Below are 18,359 nucleotides of genomic sequence, written 5' to 3'. Positions count from 1 at the left end.
CGTGGGAATTAAGTATCGAAACAATTCATTACCATCATCTCTCTCGTTGCAGTCAAAAAATCCACAATGAAGCTCCTCCACAGCCTTTGTTTCCTCTCTGTTGCCAGTGCCGCGGCTACATCCGTTCCTGTGGCTTATATCCTGACACCATTTTGGTCCCAGGCGAGCTTGTTGGCTATGGTGCCGGTGAGGTCGAGATCCGCACTCCAAATGAAGTGAATGTTCTCGAGGCACGAGCTTTGACCTCAGATATTGATCAGTAACTAAGTGGATCAGGGTGCTTAGGTGATGATCAGGTGATGCTCAGTGAGCACGTTGATTATATAATAGCCCGTGATCAAGTCAGGGTGTTTTACTCGGTGATCAAAAAGCGGCAAGAGGTGAGCACTCAAACGGAAAGGGAAAGGTTTCAAGTTCCAGGCATTATCCGGTACATATGTACTCCATACTCCATAACAGTGGGGCGTCGTTCGCCCCAGTAGATCATTGAGCTCCGTCGGCCTTATAATAGATGAGATAGAACCTTTGAACTTTTTAATCCATACCTATATTTGTAAGATTACTAATATTGAACATGAGCAGCCCAAAGTGACAGCTAAATCGAAAAGATAAAAATGGCGAGAGACAAATATCGAAGTTTTCCCTGAAGGATAGATGGAAGTTCGTTAAAGAAGATTCAGAGTAGAACCACCCCGGACGTCCCGGAACCCGGCACTGCGCAGAATATTGGCTGACTTCGAAATCTCGGAAGCGTTTCCGGGAAGCATGTCTTCCCGATTCGGCATGCCGACTCCGGTTCCTCTTGAGTAACTTGCCCCGTCCCTGTTCCCTCGAGGGGCTCACAGACTATTTATTAGCCTCACTGTACGCATAGTCAATTTTTATAGAAACTCAATTCAAACGAAGAGGTCGAAATAAACGCTTCGCAAGTCGAAAATCATGGCTCGTCCTTCCATTAAAACTGTCGGTGTGATCGGAACCGGTGTGATCGGCTCTAGTTGGACGGCACTGTTCCTGGCTAAGGGCTTGAAGGTCATTGTGACGGACCCGGCGCCAGGAGCTGAGGGCAAACTCCGTGATTATTTGATAAAGCATTGGTCAAGCATACCCGATGTCAAGGTGACACAAGGCGATTACTTGAACAATTTCAAATTTGTCGAGAAAATCGATCCTCATCTTGGGGAATTAGATCTAATACAAGAAGTGAGTTAGCCATTGCAAAAAGAGGTCTCTTCATGGTTGGTGCTGATCGACCTTTCAACATAAGAATGGACCGGAGAGGCTGGACTTTAAACGCCGTCTTTTGGCTCATTTGGACGCAAACACCCCCGAGAACGTGATTATCGCATCGTCGTCCTCCGGCATCCCTTCGTCGGAGTTTGTCACTGAATGCAAGAGAAACGCAGCCCGTATTCTGATCGGCCATCCCTTCAACCCTCCACACCTAGTGCCCCTGGTAGAGGTAGTTCCCCACCCAGGAACGGGTCATGTGTACGTGACGGCTGCGCTTCAGTTCTACGGAAGCCTAGGCAAAGATCCAGTGCTCGTCAATAAGGAGACCCCCGGGTTTATCGCGAACCGGCTTCAAGCCGCTATTTGTGCTGAAGCCTATAGCCTCATCGCGAGAGGAATCGTCTCAGCTGAAGACCTTGGTTAGTATTACCCGTTTGATAGAATGATTGTGACGTGTTCTGACTTGATCATTAGACAAAACCGTGACATCTGGCCTTGGCCTTCGTTGGGCTTTGAATGGACCTATCATGACCAACACTCTTGGGGGAGGTGGAGACTTCAATCATTTCATCGATCACCTGGGGCCGGCGTTCAAAACATGGTTGGTTGACATGCACCAGCATAAATTTGAGATCGATTCTCAAGATGTCGACGTTCTGAAAAAGAGAGTGAATGAGTGGGTATCGCACGTCGACTTGAAAGAGGTTGAAGAAAGCCGGAATGAACTTTTGATTGGCTTGATCAAGAGCAAATCAGAGAGTTCCCAAGGGTTATGAAGATTGGGCTATTTAGATTACAGGTAACGGCCTTTATTTGAATGCGATGTCCTTCATGTCCGGTATATATCTTGATCAATGCCGGTAGTAGTTGCAGGAAGCAGGAGCACGTCTCGGGAGAGGCAAGTGCTATTGACACGTGATTGTCCTTCCAATAGTCCCCAAATGACACGCAAAAAATCTGTTCGCAAATATCCCTTTGATCTTGTGTAAAGATAATTTCGATATGAAATGATCAAATATCTATAGCATTTAGGGATTTTAACCAATTCTCATGCGAAGTACACCGGGAACGCCTCGGCCGACCGCCCGCCAAACGCCGATAGCCCCGGGGATTGAAACGTCAACCCTTCATTCTACCATTTCTAAGCATGACTCCAACGAGATCAACGAAAACAAGTGGTCTAGCCTCACTGGCCTGTACTGAATGCAGAAAGCAGCATCTCAAATGTGACGCCGGTAAACCATCATGTTCGCGGTGTGTTCAAAATGGATTACTCTGTCAATATCTACCCTCCCGACGGGGCGGACGCAGGAAATCACGACTTGAGAGTCCATACCAACGCCACCCGCAAACCCATGTCAATGTCAGTCCTGTTTATTCTGCTTGATAGTTTTTTTTTTACTAAATTAATCATAGACTCGATATCAATCTACGGTTCCTGTTCTGCCAATAGCCCCTGCACAGACACCAGAGAATCCCTCGGCGCAAGCAGGCAGGCAGGCAGGGCTCGATATTACCACTGAGCCGGTCTCTTGGCCAGTGATGCTTTCAGACAATGCTCCTGTTCAGCAAACTGTGGGGTCAGCAAGAAAATTGTCGCTCCATGACGATCGCCTGCCTCGGTTATATTATGAAAATTTTCATGTCGCCCATCCAATCTTGGTGCCCAGCTCCTTGTATCACGACCACAATTACCCTCACTTCTTACAGTTAACTGTGCATTTTGTGGGCTCTCACTATATTACGTCTATTCCGAGTCAGCCATACAAAGAACAAGTCGTTGCTGAGTTAAAGACAAACCCTGATCGGTCGGCTTCCATGGTCCAGGCTTGGCTACTATACTCCATTGCTCTGTATGCCCGCGATGAATGGGATGAGGCGCAAGATGCCCTCTCCCATAGCATTGATATTGCTTTGGAGCTTGGCATGAACCGTTGGTCATTCGCTTTATCCACAAACCCCGAAAGATCTCTTGAGGCCGAAAGCATGAGACGAACATGGTGGGAACTATACGTCACCGATATCTTCATGGCGGTCCCACTCAAAACCACGACATTTCGATGTAGCACCGTGTCACCGGAGGTGGCATTGCCCTGCGAAGAGTCAGCCTATAATTGTGCGGGTGATATCCCAAAACCACGTATGATGATTGAGTTCAAACGGAGGATCCTCGCGGCAGAGGATACTGTCTTTTCATCCTTCAGCTACCGCATCGAGGCCACGACAATACTATGCCGGGTTCTTGTCCTGAACCGATTACGCGACTGTCACCGCGATCATCTCCAAGCTGTCGAAAATGCACTAGTGAGCTGGATCAACCACCTACCGCCCAAAAAGCTCGACATTGTTGATTCATACGGCAATGTTGACGAAATGATGTTTCAAGCGCATTTGACAATAGCCTACGCCGCCATGCTCCTACACTTACCCCGAAGCGACCTTCCATCTGTATTGTCCCACTCCCAACCAGATGATCGCTTCTGGCCTGGCCTGACTGGCCAGCTCTCATCAACATTCACGCGTCTAGTACATAGTATCAAAGCAACAGAGGCCTCGAGGCGGATCTCAGATTCCATATCTGTTTGTCCAAATGTCTCGAAGCACACCCCCTTCAGCATCCCCGCCTTAACCCTCTGTGGACTTATCCAGCTCGCCACGTCCACCAGTCATTCCGAGGAGTGTTTCGATCATCACTGCAACCGTGTCACACTCATTCTAGGCTGTCTCAAGAGCACCCAGCGGACATGGAAATTGGCCGAGTCCTTATACCATGCTCTTCGATCTTCTGCAGCGGAAATCTTATCGGATTCGATGGGAAAATGGAATTCAGAACCACTACATCGACCCACCCCGGCAGCCACAACGCCTAATGACCAAGAAAGACCCAGCTCTAGTGGCAATCCTCCTCCAGCTATGCCAGACGGACATGATTTCATGCCGCCGGAGTTTTCCCTGGGATTCATCGATCCAACTTGTTACAATACTTCGTTTTTCAGCGCTATCCCTGACTTTGATATTAATTAGATCGGTTATACCCGGGAGCCAGTAATAAAGAACTTATTACAGCCGATGTCATTTTGCCTAACGGTTTCTGGGGTAAACGTCAGCTGGCCTCGTCATGTAGAAGGTTGCGCATTAGATCTCGGCCTTAATTAAGTAAATGCCAAGGACACGTAATATGATAGGGGTTCAAACATGAATCCTTCGATAATGCCGTAGACATGTCAAACGCCGATTGGGCTTTTTCGTTGAGTCGCCGACTGAGCTGCCGATCGCAGATATCTGATTGGCCCGTTGAACTCCACCCGGTGTTCCAGTCGGGAGCCACGCATAGCACCCCATCATGTGCGACAACTAGTTCGTGTTCGTTCTACAGTCCAAGGTCCGATTGTACGGTGTATAATCTCATGTGCTTTTCACTCACACAATGATACGTCGGGAGATAAGGCCAGAATACTCACCGACTATTCCTCTGTTGGGTCTCTCGTGATAGAGTCCGGCGATAACCGTGATAACCATCTGTGTATTCACATTCACGCAGTTAATGACATAGGGATCTACTTCATGCTTAACTCGTTCGCCGATACGTTGGTGTACATGCCGGGCTACGACTCTTACATCATAAATCACACGAGAGTACTGGGTGGTTGAACTGCAGCTATTGCGTTGGATGTTCTCGTTATGGCGTTATACGTGTTTAGTGTTCTCCCATCAATGGTCTTTTGGATTGGAACTTGGAACCGTGAGAGAGATTAGAGATATTTAATCAAAATCTTGAGAGTTTGTCTGAAAAATATCTAGATTGTTTGAAGTTCTATTCAATTCTTGTAGTGTAATGTGTGTGAACAGAGCCGGATTTTACAGATTCTATCATTCTTAGCACCTCCTTTTTCAGCACCTCCTTTTTGTCAACATAGCCTACTAATCTAGAAGCACATGTTCAGACCTTTGGGACTATCAGGCTAGATTGTAATCGGTCTGGGACGCTGGAATGCGAGACATTGGATCAATCGCCGATTGAGATCTGATCGCACGGGGGACAGGGGAAACAGATATGAATTATTCATATAACTCATCCATGAATCCTCTTCATAACTTCTCATTACCTTCCAAGAATATCTATCACCTTTGAACATCAAAATCTCCGCCATGTCCGCTGTCATTCCCTTAATCCCGCTTGGCACCAGCTCATCACTAGGCAACAAGCACTACAAACCTCAATACAGCCTCGATGATCTCATACAAGACATCAAGATCTACCTAGGCGAGAGCGGCGGTATTTCATCGGTAGACGTGGACAATGAATACCTGATCTCGCTGGCGCAGAAATATACCTCTGATCCGAACGACTGGGCCCGCTTTTTCTACAACGATACCAGCAAGAATTATACCCGCAATGCCATTGAGAACATAAACCAGAAAGCAAATATTGTGAGTTCTATTCTAATCCTATTTAGATACTGTCAACGAGAAAGAATTAGAGACTAACCCCTTCCAGCTCCTCCTTGTATGGAACCCCGGGAAAGGCTCCCCCGTCCACGACCACGCCAATGCACACTGCATCATGAAGATCTTAGCTGGGACGCTTCAAGAGACTATCTACACCGTCCCAGCTCAGGACTCTGATCTTCGTGGTCCGTTGGAGATCAAGTCTGATACGAGGCATACCATGAATGACGTCGCTTATATCTCGGATGATATCGGGCTACACCGTGTTCATAACCCGAGTGCTGACCAAGTTGCCGTCTCGCTTCACTGTAAGTGCTGAGTATGAGATAGAAATAGGAACAAAATATTGACGAGCCTTTTAGTATATACCCCGCCTAATGCTGCCGACTATGGGTACAATATTTACAACGAAGTGACAGGCAAGGCGAGCTTTGTACAACAGGCTCAAGCTGTTCCTCAGAAAGAATGAGGACATCAGAGACGAGATAAGATCATTGCCTGGTTTTATTTGTTGTCTTTCTCTTTTCTCTGTTTTTTTGCATGCGCCGTTAGCCTCTCAGATATCCATTTTGCTCGGCGCTGGCGCCGAGGCTATTTCGTTGATCTACTCAAGATTATGAAGTCATTTAAATATGCCCCAAACAAATTGATCAAATTTCTAATACGTGGCGAAATTACTGCGAGTTGATTTCAATGGCGTCGTTTCATCCTGGACTAAAGATGTAGCCCCAACTTCCCATTGGGTTCCGGAAAAGGCCGAACTATATAAGAGTATGGAGTATTCAGTTGTAGATCATATGAGGCTCCCAGTCTGCTGGGTATAGAATCATAGATTGTCATGTCGGTGGCCGGGACTCATTACGGGTTTTGCGGGTTTTGGACGGGCCTCGGGTTTTAGGCTCGGGTTAGAAGTAAACCACCTCAATTTGAGAGTACTATATTAACCCAGTTGATATAGGCCCAATGCAATGAATGATTCAAATATTTAGTTTTCACCATGTTCAAAACTCGTTTCCCCCAGTCCATAACAGCAAAATCAGCCTCGGCTGCCACTTTACTAGGCATCGGGGCTTACTGTGCCCAATCGCGTCTTATATCAACTGCCAATGCGGAGTCAAATGAACCTCCCAAAGTCTTTTCAGGATTCGGATTTACCACCTTACGCCTGCAAAGCACGAAAGATGTAAACCACAACACGAAACGGCTCGTCTTCGAGTTTCCAGATCAGAAGGCCACAAGCGGATTGGCATTAACTTGTATGGACCCGAATTATGATCAACGTTCTATAACAGCTTATTATATACTAACATACTGCAGCGGCACTCCTCACCATATCCCGTCCCGAAGGACGCTGGTTCCCCGTACTACGCCCATATACACCCATCAGCGATCTAAGTACGAGCAATAAACCCAAGCCCGGCCTAACAATAGACTAACAAAAGAGAAAAATAGACCAAGAAGGCCAGATCGAGCTCATGGTCAAGAAATACCCAAACGGCAAAGCAAGCAGCCACATCCATTCCCTTGCACCAGGAGACACCCTCACATTCGCAGCGGCACTCAAAGGCCACGCCTGGACACCGAACCGATCCCCGCAGATCTATCTCATAGCAGGTGGAGCAGGTATTACACCAATCTACCAGCTGGCGCAGGGTATTCTCAATAATCCAGCCGACAAAACTAAGATCAACCTCGTCTTCGGCGTCAATACCGAGCAGGACCTGCTTCTGCGAGAAGAGCTGGAGAGCTTCAAGGCGCGTTTTCCGGGTCGCTTTGATTATGTCTATGCAGTTAGTCACCCGAAGGGGCAGAGTGATGGGTTCAGGACGGGATATATTACCGAGGAGCTGTTGCGCGACGTTGTAAGGGCCGATGGCGATGCGAAGGTCTTTGTTTGTGGGCCTCCTGCTATGGAGGATTCGTTGGTTGGATCGCGATGCCAAACAGGTATTTTGGCTCGGCTTGGCTTTGCAAAGGGTCAGATTGTTAAGTTTTAATTCATTGATCTTCGTGTTCCATATATTCAATGTATTATAGTTCATATACAGGGCCTAGGTTCATGCTTTGCGCTTGACAGTTAACTAGCATATAGAACAAAAACACTCATAAATCCTAGGAGAGAACAAAGAAAACTATCTACCACAGAATAATCATTCCACTTCGACAATTGGTAGTTCAGAGAGAGTGACCGCCCGAGATATATAGTTCGCATGCTCCGTACCAGAGCAAGTCTCATTCCCTCTTCTACTTCGTAGAGAAAAAGTATTTAATCCGCCCTGGGTAAACCTAATCTAATCTATCTATTCCGGCATAAATATCTACGGATTAAACGCAACGCCACATAGATCCGTTATATCCGCGCCAGTGCAAACGGTGACGCGGCCTCCCGATTTAGGGACATTTCGTCGTCAGCGTCAGCCTCATGCCGCGCTAATTGTTTCATTTATCGACTCTTCTCCCTGATTGAATTGTATAACTCCGTGCGAACCGATCCGATGTTATTTCCATCGTCTGCTCCACCGCCACATTTCCCGTTCTTCCCGAGGGAAAAAAAGTCGCAAATGTGGACGAATATGTAACTGTGGCGTAGAAATTGGACAGAACGGGGCATCAGGATGATATGTTCTAAATTTGAGGTTCACATTATATACAGAGACATGGATTCCGTCAAGCGAAATGAATCCCGGGTTGTCATATTACATAGAATGAGAAGGAAAATGTACAGAGGTCAGCTTGGGTCCCCAAGGAAAACAGGATCTAAACAATCAAAGATATGCAAAAACGTCACTCAAGCGCAGCCTGATGGTAGATATATAGAAAGAACGCAATCAAAATAACGCCAGATGGGGGTATGATATGCATGAAACGATCGTGGCCAGAATGGTGTATACCAAATGGCCGCAGCTAACCTCTCCTTTTTTTTTTTCTTTTTCTGTTCCTTTCGCTTCCTCGTGAGTGCAAATTTGCAAGCTCGGTTTGGTGATTCGAAACTCTGCAATTGCAAAACGGGGCAAGATGTAGTGCTAACAATGCAAGATTGAAAGTTAACAAATGTCAATATTCAAGACTGCGGGTTGGAAGTGAGACGGATTTCTTCCACGGGGAGACCCTCCTCAAAGGGGACGTGCTGGTAGCGGCCGAAATGACCGGCGCGGACATGTCGCCAGAGGGCGAATCCAGTTCCACCCAAAGCGCCAGCTAAAAGGATGAAGATGAGGAGAGCGCCGACTCCGCGGATGACCTCGTAAGCCTTGTAGACAGCCTTGGCGACCTCCTTCGCATCGGCGTATTGGGCGCTTGAATGATCGCCGGAGACGGTGGAGGTGCTGTCGTTGACCAATTCGGCTGCTTCGCCGCCGGTGCTCTCAGCGGTAGACGTCGAATCCGTGTGAGCGTTGGCAGCGACAATGATTGACGGGTCATCATAAGTAGGACCAGAGTCAGAACCGACCCAGCCAGCCGCTTTCCAGTCGGATGGGGATTGAGTGCGCATGATCTCGGAAGTGTGCATGACATTGCCCTCGGCATCGATGGCCTCCGCGGAAACAAAATCCATATAGCCATCGGCGATGAACATGGTCTCGAAGTCGGTTTTGTTGATAGTGCCGATGAGCACGGGCTGGCCGCGGTCGTAGGCCTGCGCGTAGAACTTCCACTGGACGACGTCCGTCGCGCCGTTCCAGCTGACGTGAATGATGGTCGTCATATCCTCATCGTGGGTACCGTAGACGGATGCGACTAGATCGGGAGGCGCGGTGGGTCGACCAGTGAATTCGCCTTTGTAAGAGCGGTAAGTTGAGTATCGGTCTGATGCAAACCTGGCGGTCATTAGAAGTTCGCCGTTTGATGCGTGCTCGCTCGAGTAACCGCGCTCGCTCCACCCGATAAAGACGTTGCCGTTAGGAAGGGGGCGAGCGCTACCACGGAGTCGGGTGAGGCCACTATCGGGGCGGTTGATTCGCTTAATCAACTTGGCCGTCATAGGGATAACACTTGTGTCTAGCTCAACAAATAAAACGGAGGAGACCCTCTCGTCGGAGCCACGTTCGTCGGAGGCATTGTTTAGGAATGAGATAACGTGGCGAGTGCCGTTCGATGAGACAAACTTGACATCATGCTGCTTGGAGAAGGTGAAGTCCTGCTCGAAGTCGCTCTCTTGTCCACCCAAGCGCCACACGATGTTTCCATCTTGGCCAGAAATCAAGTAAATGGTATCTGTGAAGCGCAATGAGATTAGGTAGTCACCGGCCTTGTTCTTGTCGACCGCATTGATATGTACGTAATCCCAACCGGGCGATCCAGCTGGGTGATCCGAGGCATGGAACATGTTCGATTCGTGCAGAGCAATCTTGTCGAATGAATCCCACTGGAATAGAACCTTGCTGGTTTCGATATCCACCTCAACGAACCCACCAACCGTGACATAACTCTCTTCCGTTGGGCGTCCGAAATCAGCCAAATTGATGAGCTGGACGCGATATGTGCAAGCCAGGGCAGTCTTCCCACCGTCCATAATGTTGAATTCGTGCATGTTGAAGTCGTGGACATCACTCAGAGCCTGGACCTCTTTTTCCACCTCGTAATGGTGGCTTACAATCGCGCCATGGCCTTTCTTGGAATCATCGAATTCCCATCCCACGATAAACGACAGATGAGGGTCGTTGTCGATATTATACACCGGCTTGAAATCGAAGACATTATGATTGTCGTACAAGGGTGCTCCGGCCCAGATAAGGACCTGTTACCAGAAGGGAGTCAGCTGTTGCTTTTTGAGTTGTTTCGGGAACAGACATACGCCACTGTCGTCGTAAATGTAGGGTCCGACTTGGTATTGCTGATATTTCAGGGTGGGTTGATCTGGGGAGATTTTCCCATATGGCGCAACGAACCAGTAACCGGGGGCCAACCGCTCGCGGTCGTGGTATTCAACCTCCCATTTTAAGGCTCGGACCTCAGGAAGCTGGATTTTGGCTATTAGAACCACGATTCCAACAATGTCAAAGTTCAACCCACCGTCACAAACGACATCAAGTCCGAGTCATGACGCTCTGCAACGGCATTACCTGAGAACAGGAGTAATGCAGCTGCCCAAAGCATGATTAGATTATAAAGAATGGCTAGGAAGCGTAGATTCCTAAATATAATAAAAGAAAGTAAAAAAGAGAATGAATGGGGCGCGACAAAGCTACATAAGAGCCGCTAAACACCACAACATATAGACAGTCGTCGTCAGTGGTATGAGTAAAGAGCGGGGGGCAAACGACAACGCTAGGCAAATAAGAGGATTAAGAGAATAGAAAAGCCATTTAATTAAATTTAAGATCAAAACAACCCGCTGAGAGAAGCCAAAGAGAAGCCAAAGAGAGGAGACAGAGGGCCGCGCCGAGCAACGTAATGAAATGTCTTGGCATTTCCGTCAAGTGGAGCAGACAAGTGCCGTTGTCCTATAACATCGCCAACGCCGTCGGTTGTCGTTCCCACAGCGGAGTTCTTCTCCTCTCGTATATTTTATTTCCGACATCGTGGATATGTATTTAGTCTGCGTTCGCTAGAAGACTGGTATGATGGCGTGGCCTGCATCCCGGAGTCGGTCTACTTTGCCTTAAGTACCATGCAACTGAATTTCTCCGCCCATTGTCACCGATTTGATTGACAGAAGATCATTCAGGGGATGTCTTGGCATTCTATCCGAAGCCGATAAGGATGGACTGGTCAGGGGTTTCTCCTAATTCCGCTACTCCGACCAGAGATTTTATCCAAGTAATTACAGTCTACTACGGAATATAAAATGTACCTTAACCCACGAAAATGCTCTGATCTGTTCTCTGCGTCCCATCTTAGCGCTCCGCGACGCGTACCCTCAATGGGTGGTTCGGCCATGGCATGCTAGTCAACTAGCGCCCGACATAAGCAACGAACCCTCAGGTCCAAGCAGTTCCTTCAGCTGTAGGGCTGGCGGCAGGCCTGCTGACACACATGCTAAAGATCCAGCCGGCATAGATGCCCCGCATGGTATGTTCGGGTCTTGGCGTGGAACGCAGAAGAACACGAACGATTCCAGTCGTGACCCGTGAGATAGGAGTACTTGATCCCTACCTAGATGCTAGTGTAACGGTGGCAGTCTTACTGGCTAAGAAGCGGTGTTATATTTTCTATCACTTGTTTTGCTCGCCCGGAGTCCGTCACATGGACAATAGGACGAGTTGTTGTATGTCGATGGATTCCTTTCGCTTCCTCGGTGGATGTTTCATCTGAATCAACGAATTTATCACCAATTCAAATATGTCGATTGAAAGTTTGTGAGGTGGCTTATATCCACTGGTGGTAAAGGTTAGGTCACCACCTCGACATGACCAGTTGTGCTCATTCGCGTATGGATCCCTTCTCCTAAGGATGTCTTTGCTTCTCTTCCAGCTCTCTTTTGGTATCCGGTTAGGATAAAGAGAGCAAAGAGAAAGAAAAGAGACGGAGAACTTTAAGGCTGTCGGATTGCACGGCGGTGTGCCAAGGAAGGGACAAGAAGAGGGAAGGCGCGATATATTGAAAATCACATGCATTCTTCCCCTTACATAAAAACCTTCAAGGTGTCTGGGTAGCACTATCTTATACTGACTTTCTTGATTCTTCAATCTCGCCATCGCTCTCCGACGCACAGATGAACGCCGAGTATGTCGCCATCAGTCCATACTTCCACGCCACGGCGGAAGGTTCGTTTATTTGTCCGGCGCTGGGGTAGATGATTTGAACGCCGACTATATTCCAGCAGAGATGGGAAAGCATGTTCTCCGCATGCCGCGTGCAAACGGAGGCGATTCCGCCTACGTGCTCATGACAACAGTTTATTCGAACTTCAACGAGTTCCTTCCGCACATCGCTGGCCCCAACGCCTCGGATATATTGGGCGACGTGCGCGGCGTCCATACTTAATTAATGTCAACCTCTGGTTAGTGTGTGCAACGAAGCCCACTGGCGGGGTTATACTCACAAGTTCGTCTTGTACTTTGTACGAACCCCTTGCATGGGCACTGGCTCTTGACATAATCACCCGTGATGGCCCCGGGAGCCCGCAGATCTTTCAAAGTGAGCCATATGCGGATATACTGCGTCACAAATGGAGGCATCGGACCAAAGCTCTACAACAAATCCCGATATCTGTAATGCCCGTCTTAATCGACGAACTTTTAGCTTTTGCATAGTGACCTGGGCAAATACTATATTCCATTACTATGATGTTGTCTATGTATGAGCTATCCCTGCCAAAAACAAGAAAACCACAACAAGCCAAAGATTCTACCAATCCTCAAACCCCATCTCCCAATCAAACCTTCTCAATATCAAACCGCATCTGTATGTAGGGTATATAACGACCTCCCCAGATCACGATCCTCGCAATACGTCTCGTTCCTCGCGGGAAAGCCCCTAGAACCAAATACGCGACACCCTTGGCGAGCCTCGTACCCAGCAGAGCCTGATACTCAGCGGTATTATCCTCCCAGACATGAAGTCTATCATCTGGCCAACCAAGACCGTTCGCTGCGACATAGAGGCTCTTCTGCACAAATAGCATAGTCTCAGGGTTAATAATATTGCACTGGAAGACATACTTCAGGTCCTCCATAGGGTGCTCATCCTGATAGACGGCCTGCGCAATTTGCGCCCAATATGCGGAGTCAGGCCGGAAGCTATCCATGGCGAAAATTACTCCTGGCCCTGTTTGTAACGTGTAGTCATTCACCCAGTACTGTCCGCGCGATACTCCGGACTTCCATAGTACGATCTTGCGGTAGAGCTTCTCGCCGGAAAGACCTAGTTCGACGGTTTCTTCGTAGATTTGGTCGGGTGGGAAGTGTCGTTTTTGGTGCCGGATTCCCCATCTCGCTTCTTCCATGTTTTGCATTGTGAGCTGGGAGGGGGCAATTGGACAGTTTTGGTTGGGGTCTCTTATCCACGAAGCCCTCAGGGCCCCTGTCGTTTGAAGCCTGTCATACTTCAATGGTGGAGGCTGTTCCCCCGGTGGTTGGGTAGTAATCGTGTCGGGCATGACTAATGAGTGGATAATTTATCAAAATGCTTGATTGAGTACTGCACTTTTGAATTTTGGGCTTGCAATTTGCTGCTGAATGTGGGGCGGGAAAGAATATGGACTGTCACGTCGTTGATATACCTTTTTTCTAGTCTACGACCAGGGAAAACATATGCCAACCCCGGCATCTTACTACAAGAGGAAAATGAATGGAACAATGAAAATCAGATGTCACCAGTAGAAACCGAAAGGCACATAAAGAATGGCGAGATAATGTAGACAAGATTGTCTTGGAACATAAAGGGTATCGTGGAGCCATCCGACACTGCGATAATCTGCAGATTCAAAGATGTGATAAAGAGATTGTCGATAAGGACTAGAATGAATGGAATCTATATACTAGCCTATGAACATTATAGACATGGATAGTAAGAGATTGTGGGCGCTCATTGTTGTTCTAGGGGCCCTAACTATCAATAAACCCCACAACGTCAACTATGCCATGGTTATTCCTTTTATGCCAACCACATATTCCTAGTCATTCAGATGCACTTCTGTTTTGCTTTGTTAGAGTGATCGGATTATGAGCGACTCGATGACCATGTTGATCGGTGTAGATGACCTATAACGTGCACGGATTAGCCACGACGTGGGAACTGGTCTCGCTGAGGACTTGCCTTAGGGTAGCTGGCCACACCTTCTTGTTGGGCACTAGCTTGATCTTTGACGATCATTTCGACCTACTTACGGGTCAATTGTGCCGTAGGACTTGAGCACAAACGAAAGATTCGTTATGGGAATCCTACCTTGCCCTCATGTGACCCGCCTCTGTACTTGGTGTAGACGAAGTCACCTTCAGTGATATCGTTGCCGTTCTTGTCCTGTATCTCCTCGACTGACATAATCACAATCTTGTTGAGACCTAAAGATGGCACGAGGAGCCACAGAGGTTGTCCATCACCAGGTTGCCTTTTACCCTTGCTTTACCTGATGGGTATGATGTGATACTTGCACCATCGGTGATGTCATGGCAGCATACTGAAACATCGCCAGCAAAGTCGGAGTTTTTATTATTTCGGACTCTGGAAGGTATCATCGTGATCAATAGTGGTTGATACGCCCGGGCCGTAGATAGCATCGTCGACGCTACGTGGTCGATGAGGCTCAAAGGGAGGACCCTGTCACCTGCCGTAACAGGGTGACAGGGGTAAAATCTAGTTGGCTACATCCAGGTGCCAGATAACACTATAATTCCTGCAGATATAAGATTGTAGGCGGATATATCCGACGAGAGATAGGGTTGCAACGCTTGCAACGCAGAGCAGAATACCTAGATTAGGGTATTGGATCGGATAGATGTTTCAGATTCAGATTGCTAAGAGGGGGGAAAAGGGCTAGAATAAGCTGAAGATGTGTTTTCCAGGGGGAAAATGCAAGAAGGAGAGGCGAGTTAAGTAGAGGATTTAGTTCCACATGTAACCGTCCCCCACCCCCCAGTTGAGCCGACTACCACCGTTGCACTCAAGGGGGTCATTGAGTATGTATGGGTACATTGGGAATGCCTGTGCTCGTATTCTATTCTATTATTTGGCATATTAGCAATGATTGGAAATACTTACTCTATCTGCGTATATTCAGCCGTAGAGGAAGTAGTATAACTCATCTATTAATACTATTACACTACTCTGGTTCTCCTATAAAATACACAATATAGTCACAATGTAACTCCACTTCACTCCACCACCCCGACTACAGTTACGACGGGTATGATATATATGATATTAGGATATATAGACTGGATAGAAATGGTACAAGATAGCTTTCCTTAATAGGCCTTTTAATATGACTCTAGTATAAGCACAATCCCATAGATTAAACCCCAGCTATCTACAACATATAAATTACCGTTACAGTACCATACCCAGTGGATTGCGACACCGCAAGGGCTTCCTTTTCCCAAACAGTTGCACTCGCGGTGACACTGTCAACTCAAGAATGGGCCAATGTTGATCCATGCTTTGGGTCAACACCCTTATTTTCTCTCTTCTCTTCTCTTCTGCCTTCTCCTTTCCACTTTCTCCCGGTGGGGATTATTGCGTCCACACTCCCACCGATCCACTCAAGACACAACTCCAGTGGGAGTGTCACATCGGCTTGGCCCCCCAACCTTCTTAACGTTATAACTTCAGGGCTTTCTTCTTCTATCTCATTTGCTTCATGATCCTCTATACTTCATTATAGTGAACATCCATCCCTCGCCCCCGGTTCGCGACCCCGCCTCTCCTCCATCTTCCTTCCCCGACTATGTCGGCGCCACTGGTCAAGGTGCTACACCGATTGCAAGAGTTGTTCCATAACGTGGTCACCGCACTCGAAACCATGATCCTATTCCCCTCGCTCTTCCGCGGCCTTTCGCGACGCCGCCGAAAGACTTTCCTCGGCGCCCATTGGAAACGCCGCAGCCTAGACAACTTCGCCGAAGAAGTAGAGACCTCGTGCTCAACGCCGCTGTCAACACACAACATGGTCGACATGTCCGAGAAGATCCGTGCACAGATCCGAGAATGTTTACAAACTAGCCCATGCTGCATGCTTCCATCCTACGATACCGCGCTTCCCGCTGGCTCGGAAAAGGGCACATATCTGGCATTGGACGTGGGCGGATCGACGTTTCGCGTAGCTTTGATTGAGTTGAATGGCCGGGATGAGGAGCTGCGCATCTTGAAAGTATCCTCTATATACATCGACGAACAACTCAAGATGCTGGAAGGGACACAATTTTTCGACTGGATGGCAGGGCAGATTGAGACTGTCCTGCAAGAAGTTGGAACAGACTACGGGCGTGGCGACGTACCGCTGGTGGTGGGTTTGTCCTGGTCTTTCCCCATTGAACAGACCTCGCACAGCAGCGGATTGGTGCTCCCCATGGGTAAGGGATTCAAAGCCTCCAATGGCACTGTAGGCAAGGAACTGGGTGATATCCTTATCCAGTCATGCCGCAAGCGCAATCTGAACGTAGAGGTTGCCGCTATCCTGAACGACAGCTCGGCGGCTCTACTCTCGCGTGCCTACGTCGATCCCAAGACCCGTATGTCTCTCATTTTGGGTACCGGTACCAACATGGCGATTCACTTCCCGGTGCACGAGATTGGAATGTCCAAGTTTGGAGTCCGTCCCGAGGGCTGGTTCGACCACGCCAAGCATGTTCTGATCAACACAGAGATGAGTATGTTTGGCGGAGGCGTGCTGCCTATGACACGGTGGGATGACATACTGAACCGCGCCCATCTGCGTCCCGACTACCAGCCGCTCGAGTACATGATTACAGGTCGATACCTGGGCGAGATTGTGCGTTTGATCATCGTCGAGGCTACCGAGAGCGCCCGTCTGTTCGGCGGCGAGTTACCACACTCCATGCGTGAACCCTATTCATTCGACACAAGCATCGTCGCATGCCTCGAGGAGGACTCCTCTGCCTCCCTTTCCACCGCCGCCGCCCTCCTGCAAAAGCAGCATACCTTCCACAAACAACCCTCCGTCGAGGATCTGCGATTCCTGCGTCGCATCTCCCAGACAGTCTCTCGCCGTGCCGCTGGCTACCTGGCGACAGCCATCCACAGTATGTGGTGCCTCCGCAACGAGGTGGAATTCCCCGCGACCCCATCCACCGTCGACTCTCTCGATAAGGAATCACCCGCAATCACCGTCATCGAAAATGGAGACTCGGATAAGAGCCTTTCCATCGCTTGCGACGGCGCTGTCATCAACAAGTATCCTGGCTTCCGCGGCGCCTGCCAGAACTATCTAAATGAGTTGGCGGAGGCAACCTATCCGGGCGCCGGATGCTCCATTCGCCTCAACCCTGCGCCTGAAAGTGCCATTCTCGGCGCGGCAGTCGCAGTGGCTGTGTCCGTTGCTGGGAACTCCACCCAGCTCTGAATATGTTGGCCGGTATGAGTGATGCATGAATCTTACGCGGAGCATAGATCTCTAGCTGTCTCTTTCGTTGTGATTTTCTTTTTATCCATGTCCATCGGTCCGTCGGCGCATGGTATGCGATGGGTTTCCGTGACCTTTTTGTTTTCTCATCTGCATGGGCATTCCCGGATGGGAGTTGTGGAGAGAGCGTTTTTCTTCCTTGTCTTTCTCAGTCGAATTGTTTAGCATCACCAAGGCGTTTCTGGTTCTTGGAATCCACATGGGTATTTCAATGGGTTTCTCTTGCGCTTTGTTCCTGGAGTTCGGCTTCGTTCTTCCTCTCATTTTTATTAACGGGTTTCATGTTATCTCAAACTCATGGAGGCATGTTTGATTTATCCATTCGTTTCGTCTATTCCCCGAGTTGGTGCATTTTTCTTTACTTCACCTATACGTGAAATCAAGCCTAAAATACCACATGAACTGGCGCTATTATACTCCTGTCATTCCTGTTCTTCTCGGGCTCTTATTGCATACATAGCTGCAAATTTCTACTATGATGTTAGATATCTCATCTCAGTTGCCTTATGTATCTTGTACGTCGTAATAGCTACTGTCGTATAGAGAGAGTATATTCGGCCTGTCTAGCAAGCATATGGAGAAATGGCTTCAAAGTCTCAAATGAAAACAATCTGCAGATAATCAGGACTCAAATGTAAAATATATATCATATCTA

General features: G+C 48.3%; 9 protein-coding genes across 9 annotated transcripts; 6 read left to right on the top strand and 3 right to left on the bottom strand.

Annotated features, from left to right (window-relative positions):
• Positions 1-939: 939 nt before the first annotated feature.
• On the top strand, positions 940-2,009 carry N7518_002069 (Dehydrogenase multihelical; the record flags this gene model as incomplete). The annotated part of the gene is made up of 3 exons (XM_057182997.1): positions 940-1,203; positions 1,268-1,652; positions 1,708-2,009. The coding sequence occupies 3 exons, from the start codon at positions 940-942 to the stop codon at positions 2,007-2,009; spliced, it is 951 nt and encodes a 316-aa protein (XP_057044447.1).
• A 371-nt stretch (positions 2,010-2,380) lies between these two features.
• On the top strand, positions 2,381-4,257 carry N7518_002068 (Zn(II)2Cys6 transcription factor; the record flags this gene model as incomplete). The annotated part of the gene is made up of 2 exons (XM_057182996.1): positions 2,381-2,596; positions 2,650-4,257. The coding sequence occupies 2 exons, from the start codon at positions 2,381-2,383 to the stop codon at positions 4,255-4,257; spliced, it is 1,824 nt and encodes a 607-aa protein (XP_057044446.1).
• A 1,125-nt stretch (positions 4,258-5,382) lies between these two features.
• Positions 5,383-6,151, top strand: N7518_002067 (uncharacterized protein; the record flags this gene model as incomplete). The annotated part of the gene is made up of 3 exons (XM_057182995.1): positions 5,383-5,664; positions 5,732-5,990; positions 6,045-6,151. 3 exons carry the CDS (start codon positions 5,383-5,385, stop codon positions 6,149-6,151), a joined length of 648 nt encoding a protein of 215 aa, XP_057044445.1.
• A 528-nt stretch (positions 6,152-6,679) lies between these two features.
• On the top strand, positions 6,680-7,679 carry N7518_002066 (cytochrome b5 reductase family protein; the record flags this gene model as incomplete). Its single annotated transcript, XM_057182994.1, has 3 exons — positions 6,680-6,938; positions 7,000-7,077; positions 7,135-7,679. 3 exons carry the CDS (start codon positions 6,680-6,682, stop codon positions 7,677-7,679), a joined length of 882 nt encoding a protein of 293 aa, XP_057044444.1.
• Positions 7,680-8,743: 1,064 nt separating this feature from the next.
• Positions 8,744-10,779, bottom strand: N7518_002065 (uncharacterized protein; the record flags this gene model as incomplete). The annotated part of the gene is made up of 3 exons (XM_057182993.1): positions 8,744-10,420; positions 10,478-10,642; positions 10,696-10,779. 3 exons carry the CDS (start codon positions 10,777-10,779, stop codon positions 8,744-8,746), a joined length of 1,926 nt encoding a protein of 641 aa, XP_057044443.1.
• A 1,558-nt stretch (positions 10,780-12,337) lies between these two features.
• Positions 12,338-12,609, top strand: N7518_002064 (putative lipase; the record flags this gene model as incomplete). The annotated part of the gene is made up of 2 exons (XM_057182992.1): positions 12,338-12,389; positions 12,446-12,609. The coding sequence occupies 2 exons, from the start codon at positions 12,338-12,340 to the stop codon at positions 12,607-12,609; spliced, it is 216 nt and encodes a 71-aa protein (XP_057044442.1).
• A 391-nt stretch (positions 12,610-13,000) lies between these two features.
• On the bottom strand, positions 13,001-13,723 carry N7518_002063 (uncharacterized protein; the record flags this gene model as incomplete). Its single annotated transcript, XM_057182991.1, has 1 exon — positions 13,001-13,723. One exon carries the CDS (start codon positions 13,721-13,723, stop codon positions 13,001-13,003), a length of 723 nt encoding a protein of 240 aa, XP_057044441.1.
• A 620-nt stretch (positions 13,724-14,343) lies between these two features.
• On the bottom strand, positions 14,344-14,607 carry N7518_002062 (uncharacterized protein; the record flags this gene model as incomplete). The annotated part of the gene is made up of 2 exons (XM_057182990.1): positions 14,344-14,445; positions 14,512-14,607. The coding sequence occupies 2 exons, from the start codon at positions 14,605-14,607 to the stop codon at positions 14,344-14,346; spliced, it is 198 nt and encodes a 65-aa protein (XP_057044440.1).
• Positions 14,608-16,009: 1,402 nt separating this feature from the next.
• N7518_002061 (putative hexokinase) lies at positions 16,010-17,644 on the top strand (the record flags this gene model as incomplete). The annotated part of the gene is made up of 1 exon (XM_057182989.1): positions 16,010-17,644. One exon carries the CDS (start codon positions 16,010-16,012, stop codon positions 17,642-17,644), a length of 1,635 nt encoding a protein of 544 aa, XP_057044439.1.
• Between the last annotated feature and the right edge of the window lie 715 nt (positions 17,645-18,359).

This window comes from Penicillium psychrosexuale, assembly GCF_028828465.1.
Source record: "Penicillium psychrosexuale strain IBT 29551 chromosome Unknown utg000002l, whole genome shotgun sequence".
In the NCBI taxonomy this organism is placed as follows: domain Eukaryota; kingdom Fungi; phylum Ascomycota; class Eurotiomycetes; order Eurotiales; family Aspergillaceae; genus Penicillium; species Penicillium psychrosexuale.
Note: the sequence above shows the minus strand (reverse complement) of the source record. Positions and strands in the feature narration are given on the sequence as shown.